Source organism: Hemicordylus capensis, chromosome 1 (assembly GCF_027244095.1).
Source record: "Hemicordylus capensis ecotype Gifberg chromosome 1, rHemCap1.1.pri, whole genome shotgun sequence".
Lineage (NCBI taxonomy): Eukaryota > Metazoa > Chordata > Lepidosauria > Squamata > Cordylidae > Hemicordylus > Hemicordylus capensis.
In genome coordinates this window covers 69161025-69180855 of record NC_069657.1, presented here as the reverse complement: position 1 = coordinate 69180855, position 19831 = coordinate 69161025, and the positions used below count along the sequence as shown (strand labels likewise).

The 19831-nt window shown below is 46.0% G+C and overlaps 1 protein-coding gene across 6 annotated transcripts in view; it reads left to right on the top strand.

The window, feature by feature from the left end:
- BMF (Bcl2 modifying factor) overlaps positions 1 to 19831 on the top strand; it is a 55798-nt gene that overhangs the window by 19271 nt on the left and 16696 nt on the right. For all 6 annotated transcript variants that reach the window (XR_008313703.1, XR_008313702.1, XM_053285484.1 and 3 more), the window contains exons 2-3: positions 611 to 931; positions 4443 to 4606. Coding sequence is in view for 4 of the 6 variants with exons in the window: in XM_053285484.1 (XP_053141459.1) it covers positions 616 to 931; positions 4443 to 4606 (480 nt within the window). In the remaining 2 variants the exon portion in view is untranslated. The remainder of the gene's footprint in view (positions 1 to 610; positions 932 to 4442; positions 4607 to 19831) is intronic.

Genomic DNA, 19831 nt, shown 5'->3' with positions numbered 1-19831 from the left:
CAACGAGCTGTCCACCACGACCCTAAGATCTTTCTCCTGGTGTCACCTACAGCTCAGACCCCATCAGTGTATATGTGAAGTTGGGTTTTGTTGTTGTTGTTGTTGTTTTGGCATCACTTTACACTTGCTAATGTTGAATTGCATCTGCCATTTTGTTGCCCAATCCCCAAAGATTCTTTGGAGAGAATCTTTTGGAGCTCCTTGCAACCGTGAGAATCTGGTTGCGAGGTCTTGCGGCAATTGTGTTGGTCAAGGAGAGGTGATGGGACCGAGCATGTGTGCAGGGGCATAACTATGATAGGGCAAGAGGAGACAGTTGTCTGGGGGCCCACTGCCTTGGCCCCCCCCGAGGCAAGTCACATGACTGACTCCCCAAGCATAATGTGGCATTTTGCACAGCCACTTCCTTCAGTGCTCTCTGTTGCACAGCTTGGCCTATTAGGTTGTCATCATTAACCTCTTATTAGATTTCTCCAAACCGATTTCCCATGCCACTTTGTGAGGAAGGTGCAAAGAAAACCGTGTACCCATTGCTGTGTATTCTTGGCTCTGTAGTCCAATGGTGTCTGGTCTGTTTTCTCAATAGTTTTGTTGTTGTTGTTGTTTACAGGTGAAATGGATCCTCCTGGTTACCTGGAGGATGACTTCTCCAACCTGGATGGCTTGGATGATGATGTGTTCCATGCGGAGAACTGTGGACTTGTCGCTCAGGCCAGCGAGATGCCCTTTCCTGGCATTTTCACACAGAGCAAATCTTACAGCTGCCTCCTGGGAAGGTTCCAGCTTTTCCCACTTACCCATTGTTGTGGTCCAGGCCCCAGGCACGCCAAGCAGCAAGACAAGGCAACTCAAACACTCTCTCTACCATCTTCCAGCCAGGATGTCATGTTACCTTGTGGTGTCACTGAAGAACCACAGAGACTCTTCTATGGTAAGCACGCTCAAGTATCACTTGTTTCTTTGCCTTTGTACTGCAGACATTGCCCCTTGTCTAGTATTTATGGTGTTCTATTGAAGAAAATTAGGTTTTTCTCTTGATAATCTTTGTCCTCCTTACTGTGTGGGATAGGAGATTTCACTGGGAGGATCTAGAAATCTGTGTAGGCAGTACTGAACCATGAATTGAAGTTGCTGAAACAAAACTTGTTACCTTTTCAGAATCCTGAAAATCCCACCTCTTGTTGTTTTAAACAGGCAAGTTTCTATCCTTCACGTAACTTTGAAAATCATGGAGATCCTGCTCAAGGACCAAACTATTTTACTTCTAGTCTGTTTCTTCCTGAGTCAATGTGAGATAAAATATCTAGAGCTTCTCACTGAAGTGAGGTAGGGGGAAAACTGAAATGAAGCCCTAATTAGGCATCCTACCAAGATGAGGTTCAAGCTGCATCAGCTGTTCTGGGACATATCCTGGGAAAGTCAGCTATACAAGCAGAGGCACAATAAGCCCTGGACCTTGGGGACCTGGTCCGGTCCTCCAAGGTCCGGGGGAGCCTCCAAATGGCTGGGGCTGGCATCCTCCGGCAGCTGAGCCACCCCATGCAGGCCCCGCCAAAGCTCCACTTTCTTTTTAAAAGTCTTACTGCAGCTGAGGGGTGGCTGTGGGGGGTGGGGAAGTGAAGCAGTCCTTTCCCCTTTTCCTCCCCTCCCCTGGCGGCTTTGGGGTGGGAGCAGGAGAGATGCTGGCCCCATCTGTTCAGGCCAGTGTCTTTAAGCAACTGCGAGGCGCGCCTGTGCAGTTGTGATCGTAGCAAGCCCGTGACATCATGGGCTTGTGACGATCTCTAAACTGCACAGTCGTACCTCACAGTTGCTTAAAGATGCTGGCCCAAACGGATGGGGCCAGCATCTCTCCTGCTCCCACCCCACCATTGCTGGGGGAGGGGGAGAAGGGAAAAGGACTGCTCTGCTCCCCTCGCCAGCCACCCCTCGGCCATGGTAAGACTTTTTTTTTTTTTTTTAAAAGCAGAGCTTTGGCAGGGCGGGCCTCCGAAAGGAGGTTTTGGGAGGGGCTCGTGCATGGGTGGCCTCGAGGCTGGGTGGTCTGGGTGCCCAAATTACCCTGTATACAAGCACACTCTCAGAAACCAAGAGATGACTTGGTAGGCTTCTGTGCAGTCAAAAACTGGGGCTTACAAATTATCGACGCATCTCTAAATTTTGTTGTCACCCTGCCCCCCATCACCACCCCCATGTTCCATATCTCTCATTCACTGCTTCACTCAGTTATTAAATTCTGCAATAGGGCTGCAACATTTTATTGGGTAATTGGTTGGATTAGTGCTGAGTTCAGATGTAATGGAAAACCATGGTTTCCTGCTCTGAAAACAAGCCTCTAGCAGCTGCAGGCTTGCTTGCTCCCTCCTCCCCACCCCTTTTTCACACAAGAAGAGAGTGAAAGCTTGTTCTTTGAAAACAAACTGCAGTTGCTGGATTTGGAGTTGTGCATCACATTTGAACTTGAAGAACTGGGTCAAACTGCAGCTGAATATTCTGGTTTGTTGAAAATCTAACAAGCTGAGTCCATATGTAATGCACCTGTTCCCAAATTAGTTCCCAAGTTCATATGTAATGCAAAACTGTGTTTTGTTTTAAGTGGAAGCTTGAATTAGGGAACCAGCATGGTGTAGTGGTTAGAGTGCTGGACTAGGAGCAGAGAGACCCGAGTTCAAATCCCCATTCAGCCATGATACTTGCTGGGTGACTTTGGGCCAGTCACTTATCTCTTAGCCAACTACCTCACATGGTTGTTGTGAGGAGGGCTATGTATACTGCTCTGGGCTCCTTGGAGGAAGAGTGGAATATAAATGAAAAAAATAATTATTATTACTCCTCCTTGTGTGCAGAGGAGGAAGAGAGAGAAGAAAGAATGTGTGAGTTTGAGGCTAGTTCTCATAGCAGAAAACCATGGTTTTCTGAGCTAAGACTGCAATCCTACTCGCTTAGAGGGAGAATGATCAATTGAACCCAATAGAATTTATTTCTGAGTAAGCATGCATAGGATTGCACTATAATTAATTGAAAATAATAGCTTCATTAAAAAGAAGCCCTCAGTTAATTATTATTTTTAATACCAGTACTTACAAAGCCACAGGTGGCAGGTATCATATTGGAAGAGTGCTTGTAGTCACACATTCATTTATTTATTATATTTATATCCTGCTTTTCTTCTGAGGAGCCCAGAGCAGTGTCCATGGTTATGTTTGCCTTCACAACAACCCTGTGAGGTTGGTTAGGCTGAGAGATAAGAGACTGAGTCACCCAATGAGTTTCATGGCTGAATGGGGATTTGAACTCCGGTCTCCCTGGTCAAAAGTCCAACACTTTAACCACTAAGCCACTCTTAAGAACAAAGAGAAAATGCCATTTTTCTTCAAAACTATTGTTCTATTCATATTGAGATAAGTGTAGTTTAATTATCTAATCTCTTAACATTTATCTAACTGACTAAGGTTTCTTTAATCAGATGACAGCTCCATTTATAATCAAACCAATAAACAAACAAGTGTCAAATTGTACAGTGAATTTTGATCACATAGCTGGGGTAATCCATGTTGGAGGTAGGACCCTGGCAGCAACTGCCCTCAGCTGCAGTGTCTCATAGTGACCACTGGGGGCTTTTAGGATCATGGACAAAATTGCTGGACTCCTCCCCTCTTTGTTCTTCCAGTGTTAGTCTCCATTTTATTTCTCCAGAGAGGGCTGTTTGTTTTGGTCTCTCTCTTCAGCTATGAGCTACAGCTGAAATTAAGCTGCAGGCGTTTCCATATTTGTTTGTAACCTTTTCTTTAAATAAATCCTTGTAGTTCTTCAATACTAAAGAACTGTCTCAAGACCTCTTGCTTTGCTGCTTTCTCACCAAACTAGTTTTGCTTTGATATTTGGGGATTGAACTGCCATTCTTCCCCTACAATCCAAAGCCCCATAACTCTGCTTTTCGAATAGAAAATAGAAATACAATTTCTCTTTTCTCTAAGAAAAATAGTGCAACATTTATGGGCCATGTCCATCCATAGCTTTAAGGAGACAGTTGAATACCTTCTCACTCTTCAACAGTGCTTGTAAAAAACTATTGCCAGAGTCAAGCTGCCACCCAAATTACGCTGTCCAGGAAGTTCTGTATTCTGCCATTGCGTAGAGACTAATAGCAAAATCTCAAGTAATGTTGCGCTCCTGGAGGGGGAAAATAACATGAGTTGTCATCCTTCTAAAGGTGACTGGAAACTGGCTACAACTGTTGTGCTTAAGCCAAGTGATACATTTTCTTTTCAGGGGCAAAAACTCATAGGAATCAAAGTCACCTTGGCTATCTTAATTATGATACCTTATGACATTGATTTAAAACTGTATTCTTTTTGTATGGTGTATTATTTATTGCACAAAGACTATGCACTTCATGTGGAGAGGTTATAAGCTCCTGATTCTTCTCTGATATTTGGCAGGGAATGCTGGGTACCGTTTACATGTCAACCCAATTGGTTTCTCACTGAATCCACACCTCCAGGAGGAGCCTCGGGAAAGTCCACAGGAACTGCATACTGAAGTTCAAATAGCACGGAAGTTACAGTGCATCGCAGACCAGTTCCACAGGCTTCACCTACAGAGGGTAGGCTGCCTTTTGGACAAGGGGAAGGGCAGGGGGGATAATTTGTGAATCCTTGGACTGTTGCATTGTGAACCCTTGGATTGGCCCCGCATTCCACTTCTCCCTTATTTTTATTTTATTTTACATTTTATATCCCGCTCTTCCTCCAAGGAGCCCAGAGTGGTGTACTACATACTTGAGTTTCTCCTCACAACAACCCTGTGAAGTAGGTTAGGCTGAGAGAGAAGTGACTGGCCCAGAGTCACGCAGCAAGTAACATGGCTGAATGGGGATTCAGGTCTCAGAACTCAGGTCTCCTCGGTCCTAGTCCAGCACTCTAGCCACGACACCACACTGGCTCTTACCTACACCACGCTGGCTCTTTGTGTGGGTAGCCCATGTCTCTTGTACTAGTAGTATTTAGTTGGTTGCCAAACTAGTTTTCTGCATTTGGTCTATGCCCAATATGCTTAATTTTTAAAGTTCTGTTTTACAGAGCCCTCCCTAACCTATAGCCTCAGGGTGATTATAGCATTATTTTCCTATATAGAGCTAGTTTCCTGTGTTCTGTCACACTCTGGAAGTGAGGGGTTAACCATTTCTTCTGTATTATTTCCCTAGTAAAAGTTCTCCCCAACCTGCTGCTTGACCAATTGAGGAAAACTTAAAGGAGTCCATGGGAAAAATAGTAGCTAGAGGATATGTTGTTTTCCTTTCTTTTGTTTTTGTTTTGTTTTTTAGTAGGAAGGTGGTCAGTGCAGGGAGGAAGGGTTAATTCCTCTTGTACAATGATTCTGGTCTGAATTGCTCCTTCCCCTGCAGTTGTTACCCGTACCTGAATAAACCTCGGGAGAGCCTGTTCACAGATATCTCTCACCACAGCTAATATTAATAGAAGCCACAGGAGGGGTCCAAATTGGACAGGGACTGTGGTGCAGTGGGAAGAGGGGTAATTTTTCCTCTCGTGCCATTTTCCCAATTTAAATTGACCCCTGCCTGACTTTGCAGCAAATAGCAGCTGCCCCATGGGGCAGAGCATACAGCTTTATCTTGACAGAGAGTATGAATATGATGCTTTTCAACAGGAGTTCCCAATTTGGTTTACATAGATATAAACAAGCAAACACATAAATAAAATAGCTCCCTGTCCACAAAGGGCTCACAGTCTAAAAAAAGGAAACATAAGATAAGACACCAGTAACAGCCACTGGAGGGATGCTGTGCTACGGATGGATAGGGCCAGTTGCTTTCCCACTGCTAAACAAAGAGAATCAGCACTTTTAAAAATGCCTCTTTGCTCAGCAGGAGGGAAACTCCTAAACCCTTTTTCCTCAGCACCATAGTTTTGATCCAAATTGGAGCAGATCGGGCTGTTTTAAATGCTTTAAAACAACAGCAACCCCCACTTTAAAAAACCCAGATCCTTGGCTTTTAGATAAGGCTCTCCTGTTTAGGATCTTCCACATCGTGCCTAGCTTGGGCCTCACCTTCTAGCATGACCAAGAAATAGAACCCAGGAGGAATTGTGCACACAGGAGCAGGCTTGGTTCAAAATGGCTCCCACTAAGTTGTCTGGGACAAGAAAAATGGTCAGCAGAACATTTAAGGAAGGGGCAAAACCTGCTCCACCCCCCTGAAATGGGAGTTGACTGTGTGCAGTTGTGGAATGCGCTCCCTTCTGAAATACAATCCTCCCCATCTCTGACAGTTTTTTAAAAGCACTGGAAAACCCATCTCTTCACCCAAGCTTTTTCAGCTTTTTAAATGTTAAAGTTTTAATCCGTTTTGACCTTTAGATTGTTTAAATTGTTTTAAGATTTTTTGGTATGTTTTAACTTGTTTTATTGATAACCGCCCAGAGACAAAAGTTTGAGGTGGTGTACAAATTTGATAGATAAATAAATGCAAATGGCTTCCATTCACTCCTGCGAAGAAAAGAAAAGTGCAGCCCATGGATGTACCCTTGAATTAGGAGTCAAATTGGGACCCAGACTCCACTGATATGAATCACACAGAGGGGTGTACATACAGATGCACTGGGCCCTCCCCTCTGCCCATCAAAATTATAAGCATTTTGCTGGGATAAATATAAATGGCACAGTTTCATGTTCCAACAGCTCACACTCTTAAGCTAGGCATCTGATTTGGAGAGAAAAGAGTGGGAAATGTAATGAAACAAAGTAAAAACTGTTTGTCCCACACTCACTCTTTTGTTTGACCAACTCTCTTCTTTGGGTGTGAGCTACAAAAGTTGGGAGGGGATTCTTCTCCATCCTGCCAAGTCAAACATCTCATCTCATTTCATACAGCCCCACTGAGTGGCTGTAGCTAGTGCCCAAAAACATCCCAAGGGCTTTAGGGATCTCAGAACCTACAGAATTTTAGCCTTACCTAGAAGCCCTCTTTTTGTTCCACCTCCTTTCCACCCTTGTGGAACCCATCTCCCTGTGAACCCATCTCCCCTATATTAAGTAGGGATGTGTGAACTGGCTCAAGGTCGAGCCGGTTTGCACTCAAGCCAACCCAGTTCGAGAGCTTGCTGTTGGGCTGGACCCGGCCTCGTTCAGCGCAAAGTCAAGCCAACTACCCCAGGCCGATTTGGGCTGGTTCGGGGATGCCAGGGAATTTTTTCTGTAAAAAAAAAAAAAAGTTCCTGGCATCCCCAGTGGTTTTCCGGAGGCTCCCCCTCCCCCTGCTGGCGTCCCCCCGGTCTTAAAAGGGCCGGTTAAGGGCTGTTTTGGCCCCTTCTACACTGGTTGTGGACATTTTGGAGGCTGCTGGACATGTGCCCTGGCCATTTGCATGGCCAGGTCAACCCCTGAGGGCCCAGTGGCAGTGAGTACCAATTTTTAATGGAGGGGGGAGAAAGGTCCCTGGCACCCCCGAACTGGCCCGGACCAGTTCTAAATCGAACCGAGCCAGGCCCCCATTCAGGGTTCCAGAATCGAACATGCCTGGTTCAGATCTAGTTCAGATTCTAACTGAACCGGGCAGACCGGTTTTGTGCAGATCCCTAACATTAAGCATCCTGCAGAGGGCCATATTGACATCTTCACAAAGAGTCCTGATTCCAACTGACTATTTGGGGTGATTATTATCATCATGCTTTTTAATTAAACATCTTTGCATGAAAAAGCACCTGCAGACCACCAGGTATCTGAAGTTTCACCTTGGGCTTTTCTGACCTTCTAACATAAGTCATAAACTGAAGGAAAATAACCATTAAACTCCTAAACTTTTGACATCCAAGGAGAGGTAAGGCCACCTCTGAGCATAGGGTGCTCTTCCAGCTCTACTCTGTATGTCTTTCCTGCTACTCATGTGTAAGCTACTCTCAGTGGTGGGTTCCTTCCCAGCCCATCTGGAACATTTTCAAGCAGTATTCTCAATGCTACAGCAAAACTAAAATTCCCAAGATTCTTTGGGGGAGAGCCAGGATTGTAAAAACCAGTTTGTTTAATGGACCCCAAACGATCTTATCGGGGCTTGGGCAGGTTTCCACTCCAGCTGAGAAGAATTACACGCTAGAGCTTATCATGGCTGTGGGTTCTGCTTCTCTTCTAAAGATGAGTGCATGCTGTGTCGTGAGGCCAAAGCTTTGGTCAGGGGCCAGAGAATTCTGTAACTAAGCATACCAAACTTTCTAAAAAGAAAACCAATCCTTCATGACAAGAACCTGTTTATGTAAGATAAGAAAGTTATTTGAGCTGCTTAGTGGACATAAATCAAGGCACAGAAGTTGCATTGCCTCATTGTGCACACTTCCAATGGAGCAGGAGTGGTAGCACACAACTGGTTTAGGAAGCTGTGGGTTTGGAGAGCATAGTGAATGGGACTGGACAGTGGCTCTAGGGCTGCTTGGCTTTCTGCAGTGATAAAGATATTTCCTGAAGGAATTCTCAGCTCTCAATTTCTGTCCAAAAGCAAGATCAACATAGGAAAGTACAGGACGACCTCGATATTCGTGGGGGTTCCATTCCCGACTGCAGCCATAGATATGGGAACCGCAAATATGGAGGCAATGAAGACAATGGGTCCACGGGGGTTAGGTTCCCGGTTGCCTGAAAATGGTCGAAAATGGAACAAATTTCATGCGGAAATACGAGGGGGGGGGGCTCCTTATCATGCTTTGCTCAAGTCATGCTGTGCCCCGGAACGCCCCCAAATTGGCCAAAATTTGCCCTTTTTTCCTCCCCCCTTTCTTTCTCTCCTTGAACAGAGTCATTTTGTGGCTCCAAGAAACAAAATGGCAGCCGGAAATGACCTCTGCAGTCATTTCTGGCCACCCCCCAACCCGACCCATGGATACACGAGGTCAACATGTCTAGTTTTTTTCCTTCCTTTTCCCAGCGTATGCTGAGGTCATGTGTCTTTTACCCGACCATGGATATGCAAATTTGTGGATAATGAATCTGCGGATAACGAGATTCTCCTCTATATGCTTTTTTGGGGCCCCAGGTCAGTGGAAGAGCATCTGTTTTGAATGTAGAAGGTCTCAGATTCAGCCCCTGGCATCTCCTGGTAGGCCTGGGGAAAGCTCCTGCCTGAAACCTTGGAGAAGCCACTACCAGTGGGTATAGACAGTTTTGAGCTAGATGGACCAATGGTTTGACTCGGTACAAGGCAGCTTCATAGTGTCGCCTTTGCAATTTGTTTTCAAACAGCAGGTTTCCTAAAGGCAGTGTGACAGAAAGATTCACTAGAGTACATTAAACCTACATCCCAGGCTATCTGGTGGCATTCTAGTTTGGAATGACTGCCTGATTGGTGGACAAAGATTCTTTCTTCTTCTTTCTTCTTTTCTCTGGACTCCAGGGTCTCCCCCCACCCCCACGCCCAGCATAGTATATCTTCAGTATCTCTCCCTCAAGCCACTCCTGGTGCAGCTAACTTTGCCTAGCATAGCAAAGGTTAATAGGGCTTGTTTTGTTTTGTTTTGTTGGACTCTCTCTCTCTCTCTCTCTCTCTCTCTCTCTCAACTGTCAGGAGTCCTGAAGGGAAGCTGTAGAACTGGTTGTAACTTGACGCTTTCCATCTGGGGAGTGTAGCTATCCGATGTCTTTGTCTGGGAAATGTGTCCAAGAATGCCCCAGGAAAATAAAATAAAAGCTGCAACCTAAAAAAGAAACTTGGCCCATCCCGTTATTTTTCCTTGGGTAAGATGTGTGTGTGTGTGTGTGTGTGTGTGTGTGTGGGTTGATGTGGCACCAAGAGCCCCTGAGGAATGATTGCAGAGCAAAAGTAGTGTAAGAGACTCAAGAGGCAGGAGAATTGTGTGTCAGCCAAGCATGTGGGAGAGTTAGTAAACAAAAGCATCCCTCTTTACTACTAGCTTATGCAGCCAAGAGAGGAGGAGCTCTTCCTTTCTCAGCTGAAATAATAGTGTGTTGTAAAGGAGAAAAAGAGTGCTCCTTGACCATTTCTTTTTTTAAAAGAGAAAGAAAGTGAGGGAAACCAACTTTGAACACAGGTGGGGGGAAACTTAACCAGTGTATCTCCGCTCCTCAGCATTTGAACAGATATTGGCACTTAGAATCAGGGATTCTTTTCTAGTAGGGAAACAGAAGGACTTCATGTTTGCTTAGAACTATGTTTAAGACCACTGAAGGTTTTATTTATTGCTGTGCTTATTCTAATAATTTCTTTTCCCCCTTCCTGCCTCGCTTTTTGGCCAGTTTTCTCCTTTGGTCGCTGGCAAAGATAACGGAGTGCTATCTAATAGTTCTTCTCTGCAAGCGAGAGAGAAAGAGAGAGAGTCTGTCTGTGGCCAGGACCTTATTACTCACTGACCAACTTTGAGGTAGCCAACTGGACAAGCTGTAGAGTTGAGAGAAATATTGAGAAACAACTCCCAGTTATAAGGCTGATAGAACAAATTGCTCATGGAAGGTGTGACCTTTCTTCATTGGAGGTGTTTAAAAAAGGATGTCGAGGTGAGCATCCATGGAGCATAAATGAGTTACATGTCCCTGCCTCTTCAGATGGTTGGACTAGAGGGCCACTTTGGTTTTGTGCTTCTGTCCATTCCTGTTTCATGTGTGTGCTGTGCCCTAGGACTCTTCAAAAATATAATGCAAGTGCACTATGGAAGAGAGTTTGGCCAGGAACATTCGTAGAAAAGATTTCACAAATGCAACTGTATCTGTAGCTCTTGTGAAAGATCCAGTCTGCACGATTTGGCCCACATTCTGCGCAGCGAAATGGCAGGCAGTTCAGCACTGCTGCATGTGTCTCCAACACTGCCGGTGCTGGTGCAGAATCGGGCTGTCCTCCAACTTTAAGTCGTGCAAGTGCAAACAACTGGAAAATGTAACTTCCATTGGACATAATGGAAGTTGCAAGGCACAACTGCACTTGTATGATGTAAAGTCTGAGCAGAACAGTGCCACTGGTGTTGGAGACACACGCCTCAGAGTGGGCAATGCTGAGCCACCTGTGTTTCGCTGCATGGAAGTGTACCATTGATTCTTGTAGACACCTCTGGACAGAATTAAATTGCAAACTGAAGATGCTTCAAGCCACGAAAATGTACACAATTCCATGGGCATAGTGTCCACAAGGGTAACTTTTGTGGGTCTAGGACTTAAATTGACCCACGTTTGTAATCAAAGTAAACCCAGCTTTATCTTCTGTGTATGAATGGCCCTTTAAAAAAATATTAAAGTTAAGCTCTGCCCATGATGCTATTTTCCTTCCTTTTGTAGTATTTTGTAGTATTTCCTTCCTTTTGTAGAGAAATATTGAGAAACAACTCCCAGTTATAAGGCTGATAGAACAAATTGTATGTTGAAACAAATTAATCCACCTCCTTAAACTTTAAAAAAACACACCAAAACACTCCTAGTTGATAGCTATTTTGAGGATCTGGATATGTGTTCACAGGCCCTTGATGCCTAGGGGCTTGAGCTTTGCATATCAACCCATTTATTATTTATTATTTATTTATTTAAAATATTTCTATCCTGCCCATCCAGTATGCTACTGCTCATTTATAAAACAGATACAATGTGAAATAAACAACGAATAAAATTATACAAGTTAATATAAATAACTTAAAAGTCCAGGTTGAAACGACAATTACAATTATAATTTTTTTAGAGTTCCAAATTAAGTTACTTTAAAAGCTAAAAAACCCTGAGAACTATACAAACTAAACAATGGCAAGAATGGTTGCCACATCTGGTGCATGTGAAAATTGGTGAGACCAACAACACGTGTAATTATTGGCCTGATCCTAAGTAAATCCCACTCATGCACTGGATTATAGCTGGGGTGGCCCAGCCTGAGACTCTTCAGCTTTTGCTGGACTACAGCTCCCAGCAGTGCAACAGGGGATGATGGGAGTTGTAGTCAAACAACAGCTGGAGAGCCTCAGGTTGGCCACCCCTAAATTGTAGCCTATGGGTGAGAGCCAACTATAAAGATGTGCTAATCTCAGTACTTTCCAACTGTTAAGCCATAGCACTTTTAAAAGAGCAGCATTTTAGAATGGCAAACAAGTTGAAAATAATCCACAGTTGCCTTTTGACTTTACCATGGCTAGCATCTCACTTTACAGATGGAGAGTCTATAAGAAAGGGAGGCAGTTTATTCTCGCAGTGCGAGCGTTGCATGGCTGTCAATAAAATCCAGGAGACCTGACTCCAGTCCCCTGCTCTGGCCTCTAGATCTTGCTGAGATAATGCTTTGGGGCTTGAGGGACATTTATGTTGAAAATGAGCTGTAATCGAGAGCTGTATATATTGACCAATAAAAGTTTATGGTGGCGAGGCAAGAAGGGGAGAAACACAAACTGTTAAATTCCTGCCTGCTTCTGCAGAAGCCACACCAGGGGAGGCAAATATGTCTTAGTGCTTTACTATCCTTTCAGAAGTGCCCTTGTCAATACTACCAAATCAGGTATGTGTGTGCTATTTTGTTGTTTTTAAAAGGAGGATCATTTCCGCGACTCTCTGCTGTAGTTTCTTTGCAGAACGCTGCTAGCCTCATACACAGGGCTACTTATGTTAACCCTGATTAGTTTGTGTGATGCAATGCATGCAACCCCAGGAGCATTCCCAGATGGGGCTTTTAGCTCACTTCTCCACTCGAAAGGAGGGTGTGCGTTCGCACATCAGCCGGGTTCGCGCTGAAGTCTGTGCAAGATATCAGGGAGCACTTCACACACAATTTGGGTTTGAAGGAGTTGTGCCTCCAGTGCCAGCACAATGAAAAGCCTCAGAAGCCAAGAATGGTGACTCTGGACTGTTCACAGGGGTGTGTGTGTGTGTGTGTGTGTGTGTGTGTGTGTGTGTGTAAGTTCGACTAGAAAGAAAAGAAAAACATTGGCGTTTGCATGCACGCGTGAGAGAGAGAGAGAGAGAGAGACTGTGCACGAGGGATGGAGAAGCTGTGCAGTATTTGCTCTGTGGCAAGCACTGTTTAAAGTGCTCTCTATATTTAGTCTCTGACTCATCAGAACTGCTGACAAGAAGCTGAATTAACCTGAGACCTCCAGTGTTTCCTGCACCTGACTGCCGGCCTTTGTGGGTTTCCAGCAGAGCAGGAGAGTGGCTTGTCTAAAGACATTTTGGGTAGCTTCTGCCAGCAGATCTGAAAGTCCTACTTCTATCTAAATAGTTTGTGTAACATAAATAGAGGCCAGTCTCTCATCTTTTCCTTGCCAGGGCATTAACTGAGTGCTAGGGAGAACTCCTTTTTAACTTTGTCAGGATTCAGAGATCCTGTACACTGATTTCTTAGGGCCATAACTATGTTTTTACATGTCCTGTAAAATACAATCCTGTGGACAAAGTAAACTAAACATTTCTCTGGCAACCTGTATTTATGAATTGCTCGTACTAAATCGAAGAGCAAATTAAGAAGAAATCTCAAAATAAAAGAGGATTCTTGTAGAAAGCATCAGACCCCAACCAAAGCTCAAACGTAGTAGAATCTAGATGAACACACACTGTTGGAGAAGGCAGGTCTTCAGCTGGTGACCTTGCTGACTCAGACCAAGGAGGTACTCCAGTTGAGAGCCAGTTTACACTTCATGTGGCACTGTGGTACACCAGTGGGTGTCAAGAATTAGCTGCAATAAATGTGTGTGAAAGGGAGACTTTCATTCCCAAATGCTTTGGGGGCATGCAGTGGATACATAGCATGGAAATGCAATTGGTGGCACCCAGTGTTCCCTCTAACAGAGATTCCCAGATGTTGTTGACTACAACTCCAAGAATCTCCTGCTGTAATGGCTTTTGCTTGGGGATTCTGGTAGTTGTAGTCAACAACAACTGGGAATCTCTGTTAGAGGGAACACTGCTGGCACCTCATTGATGTGTGTATGTTGCATGCAGGGGCATAGCCACTATTGTGCAAAAGGGTTCAAAGACCCCAGGCTGCCAATGGTGGGAGTCGCTGAAGAAGCCCCCGGGGGGCGTGGCTCATGCTCCAGAAGAGCCCCGAACAAATGCCCCCGCCCGGGCTACCGGGAGCCAGCGAGCGCTTGCCGATCTTTTTCAGGCAGTGTTTGCTGCCTGAAAGCATCTATTCCCCCCAGAGAGGGAGAGAAAGGGAGAATAGATGCTTTCAGGCAGCAAGCACTGCCTGAAATGAAAGGAAAGGGCTCGCTCAGGCTCTTCGGAGCTTGAGGCCACGCCCCCTTTGTGCGGATGTCACACGCAAAAGATCGGCAAGCACTCGCTGGCTCCTGGTAGCCCGGATGGGGGGTGGGGCGCACAGATGTCAGCAGAGACTGGACCCAGGGGCTGGACCCAGGCCGCCGCTTGGCTGGCTCTGCACCTGGTTGAATACACCTTTCTCTTTCACACTGTGTGCTTATTAATGATGCATGTTTTGATCAACCCTGATCCTCTACTAATTGAGCAAAGAGGCACTTTTTAAAAGTGGCGATTCTCTTTATTTAGCAGGGGGAGAGCAACTGGCCCTATCTTACTTTTTTAGATTGTGAGCCCTTTGGGGACAGGGAGCCATTTTTATTTATCTATTTATATCTATGTAAACTGCTTTGGAAACCGTTTGTTGAAAAGCGGTATATAAATATTTGCCGTATTTCTATTCAACGCTCTTGTACCATGGTGCTGTATAAAGTGCTTTTAGTGAAAACACCAGCATAAGGCGCCTTCCCATGGTATGAATCAGATCTCCACCCTTAGGAACAACATTTATTCTTCTTGACCTTTATTGGCTGTATACGCTTCCAGGTCAATTCTAGCCAATCTGCACAGGTCGACACATCTGCATGATGTCATCACACAAGACATATAACCTGCCTGATTCAAGTGCCTTCTGTTGTCTGAGTTACTGTGGTTCAGGCAGCAGGAAACAGGGAGCCAGCAGGGCCCCAGCAGTCGGGACACAGAGGCTCAGATCCCCTTTTGCAACTTGAGCAGTGTGCCCCACAGCTAATAACTGCCATTTTGATCACACAATGCAAAGGGAAAGAAGATGACTCCCTTGCGAGCAGGGAGGCATCTGCAACAAACACACATGCCCCACCCCCAGGGCAAAGGTTCAAGCCCTCATGGGTGGTGGGGAGCACCACCATCTGCAGAGAAGAGTAATTTTTGCCAGGAGGAGGAACTGGGACAAGCTGCAAGGGGAGCCCTGACAACATGTAGGCAGGTGGGAATACTGGCAGCTCACTTCAGAGACCCAGGATGAGAACCGGGCACGCCAGGTTTGCACCCAGGAATGGTTAAACCAAGGGCAAACTTGGGTTTTGCATGACTGGCCAGAAACACCCATGTCGGAAGCAAAAGAGGAGCAAGCGGGTCTCAGACCCACATGGCCCACTCCACAGAGCAGCTGTTTAACTACTCAGCTACAGCAGTGGGTAGGTGAAGGGTGACATAACGGGCATTTGTTGTCCCCTAGCTGCCCTGCCCCACACCATGACCCAGCCATATACACCACAGGCTACAGATCCCGTGGAACAGGAGAAGCCACATGGACAAGAGGCCACAGGTTCAGATCCTGAACTCCCAGTGGCATTGGTTATGAGGGATCCCCACAAACAGCTCCAGCCCACCAGAGGAATTGCAGTGTCCCAGCCAATCAGAGAGAGCACTGGCAGGGGTAGTCAGCTGACTCTCACATCGGCTAGGGGCTGCCTTTTTCTCCAACCACCCTTCCAGCTACAGACATCCCATGCTTGGCTGTTTGATCTCCTGAGTGTCCAACAGCCCTTATTAGCCCTTACCTCTCCAACTGACTGCCTCATTTCTCACGGCAGCAGTCAACCTGGCTGCTAGTGAGCCTAGAGTCGCCTGCTCCTCCCTCCCACCACAGAGGTTAAGGAGTTCATGGGAACAGAGAGAAGTTGCCAGTCCTGGGCCCTGATAGCAGAGAGGTCCCTGTCTCCCCTCCCCTTTAGAGTCCCAGCCTGAGGCCAGCTGAGGGTAAGAAACAGCTGGCAGGGAGAGGATCTGTAGCTGCTAACCCCTGGTAACAAAGCAACAATGGCGATAAAGTCAAAGCTTTTATTGGACAGCAGCAGAAATGGAGTGGCATCTGCAAGAAAGATACATGTGGAGTTGCCAACCATCCCCTTCCAGCAGGGCTCCTGTGCTTTTGCAAATGGCCAGACAGACGGGGGTTGGTTGGGTCTGGCTAAGCCAGTCACATGTCATGGAACATGCAAAGTTCCTGGATTGCATGGCCAGTGTTTGTGGGCAAGTGGTTGCATGAGAAGGGTGCCACTAGCGTGCTCATGCAGCACCTTGCATGCTCTAGCCCCAGCTGCCCTATCCCTGTTGGAGTAGTGGCTGAAGCCATCCCCTGTGGGGAATTGCCATGGAACTCTGTGTATAGTTCCAGTGTGGTGTAGTGGCTAGAGTGCTGGACTAGGGAGACCCAAGTTCCAATCCCCATTCAGCCATGAAACTAGCTGGGTGACTCTGGGCCAGTCACTTCTCTCTCAGCCTAACCTACTTCACAGGGTTGCTGTGAGGAGAAACCTAAGTATGTAGTACACCACTCTGGGCTCCTTGGAGGAAGAGAGGGATATAAAATGTAAAAATAAAAATATATATATAGTGACTGTTTGCTCAGCTCCGCATGGTCAGGCAGCAATCCTGAAAAACAAAAGGGTTGGCCAACAGTAACAAGAGCTGGAATGCTTGCTGTTCACCCACAGAAGGCACCCTTGCCCTCGGAATACGGAACATCGGAAGCTGCCTTGTAGCGAGCCAGACCATTGGTCCATCTAGCTCAGTCTTGTCTGTACTGCCTGGCAGTGGCTCTCTCCAAGGTTTCAGGCAGGAGTCTTTCCCTGCTGACCTGGTGAAGACGCCAGGGATTGAACCTGGGGCCTTCTGCATGCAAAGCAGATGCTTCACTCCTGGGCTACAGCTCTTGTGTCTCCTGCTTGGGAAAGAGCGTTACTGGCTGTTGAGGGAGGAGGGAATCGGTAGCCCCCATAGTTTAGCTAAGCTGACAGTACTCAAGGTGGGGGAGCTGCAGGTTGCAGGGCTCCTACTCTGAGGCATGCTCTTCCCCCACCCTGCCCCTTTGGTATGCTGCCTGGGGTGCTTTGTCCTTGCATTTCATGATGGGATGACGAAGTAGTCCTTATGCTTGGGGGTGGAATCCTCCTGAGGGAGAGTCCCTCCCTATAAGGCAGGGATTCTCAACGTGTGGGTCCCCAGATGTAATTGGACTTCAACTCCCATAATTCCCAACCAAAGGCCACTGGGGCTGAGGATTATGGAAGTTGAAGTCCAATAACATCTGGGCACCCACACGTTGAGAAACCCTGCTATAAGGGGTCTGAGCAGACAGCCAGTGTAAAGAAAGCACTCTTCCCATTCATATTCTGTTTGTGCAAAGTATGTGTATATGGATATATTTTTACATTTCTATCAAGGAGCCCAGAGTACATGGCTATGTTTTTCCTCACAACAACCCTGTGAAGTAAGGTGGACTGAGAGAGAAGTGACTAGCCCAGAGTCACCCATTAGGTCTCATGGCTGAATGGGGATTTGAAATCGGGCCTCTCTGGTCCTGGTGTATTATTCTAGTTAGCCGCTACACCACACTAGCTCTCAGTGCTCCCTTTTTACAGTTAAATTCCCTTTCCTCATAAATCCCGTCACCAGAGTTCACCTTTGTGTACTCTGAGTGTGCATATGAAGTTAGAAGGTCAAAGCATCCTGCCATGTGCCCGATCAGGAATGTATACACTGGGGTAGGTGCAGGCATATATCTGCACCCAACAACTTCTCATATGCTGTGGTAGTTAGATGCAGAAGCAGCCTGAATCCTATACTGCGTTGTGGCAAAGTGGATGGCACGGGTGAAGCAGGAGGCAGGGGAGGGAAACAGAAGTGGATTCTTGCTCTCCATTTATTTCAGTGGCGGATTTTGACTTGTGCCATTTCTTGAGTTGGTATAACATTATGCTGTCATTCGGAGTCATGTCTGGAGGGGCTATTGGATATGGTGTGAGTCAGTCCCTCCCTGTCCCACCCATCACACACCCATGTCCCTGCCTCATTTTGAGGCCTCCATTGAGCATAGTAGCAAACTTGTGCTGGTGTAGTCGTGATGGTGGGGATGTCTCTTGAGTTTCACCAGATACTGTGTCACTTGGACCATTTTTTAAAAAAAATAAGTGTAAAATTGTGCTCTTAGTCTTTGCTGCTGCATATTAACAGCAAAGTTCATTGCTACTTGCTTTAAAACATGAGTGCTTCCTTAGGAACAAAATGCCTCCAGCAATCGTGTTTGTCACATTTTTGAACTTTCTAATTGACTGACTCAATATTTGCTGTTTTTGAGTCAGTTAAGTAAATGAGGGCATGCTGTGGTTTTTGGAATGGAATCTCTAAGAGCAACTGAAAGAGTTACTTTCAGAGTAGGGATTTTTGGCATTGCAAGGTATAAGGATAGATTGTCAGGGCATTTCCCACACAAGGCTTTTAGCTCCCATCTCCTCCGGAATGGAGGGTATGCATTCACATATCGGCCAGATTTACCCAAAAATCCCTGTGAGCTATAAGAATGTAAGAACAGCCCTGCTGGATCAGGCCCAAGGCCCATCTAGTCCAGCATCCTGTTCTATACAGTGGCCCACCAGATGCTGCTGGAAGCCTACAGGCAGAAGTTGAGGGCATGCCCTCTCTCCTGCTGTTACTTCCCTGCAACTGGTACTCAGAGGCATCTTGCCTTTGAGGCTGGAGGTGGCCTGTAGCCCTCCGACCAGTAGCCATTGATAGACCTCTCTTCCATGAAGTTATCCAAACCCCTCTTCAAGCCATCCAGGTTGTTGGCTGTCACCACATCTTGTGGCAGAGAATTCCACAAGTGGATTATGCGTTGTGTGAAAAAGTACTTCTGTTTGTTGGTCGTACATTTCCTGACAATCAATTCATGGGATGTCCCCTGGTTCTAGTGTTGTGTGAGAGGGAGAAGAATTTCTCTCTATCCACTTTCTCCACACCATGCATGATTTTATAGACCTTTATCATGTTTCCCCACAGTCGTCTTTTTTTCTAAACTAAAAAGCCCCAGGTGTTGTAGTCTTGCCTCATAAGGAAGGTGCTCTAGGCCCTTAATCATCTTGGTTGGCCTCTTCTGCAACTTTTCCAGTCTCGGAAGCGCTATCTGGGAGCGCTTCACACATGATTCAGGTTTTTCACTGTGCATTAAAGTGTAGCCTGATTTATATCCAGGGCCAGCGTAAAAAAAATTTCACTTTTTGCATTGGGGTTTGGGGGCAACTTCGAACTCTCAGTAGAGCCTTGCAGTAAACCTGCTGTGTGAAAAACACCTTGGTCTGTTTTTCCAAGACCAATGGTCCCCTTGATCTCTGCTACTTCACCTTGAGGAAGACAAGGATGGGAGGAGATCCGTAGTTCTAAAATGATTGTAAAAATGAGATACTATAGATGACATGGAAGAGAAGTGGACCATTCCAGGCAATTTTTTTTTAGCTCAGACTATGTGAATATGAAGTATCCCTGTCTCCTTTTTGTCAAGAATTCAGTGGTGCTGCAAGTTTTCTTTTTTTTTAAAGTGCGTGGTGGAGTAGGGATAGCTGCAAGAGGATGTTGAGCTCCTCAGTTATTCCTTTCTAGAATATATCTTGATTGAGCCAAATCATTGCCAGCCTAGTTGGCAATTTTCAGTGCTGGGGATCAATGGGAACGTCATCGGGTGGATGATTAATATGAAAATTAGCGCATCCCCCCCATCGCCCAAAGCATTTTGTCTTGGTACCTTAAAACATTCATTGAGCCAATT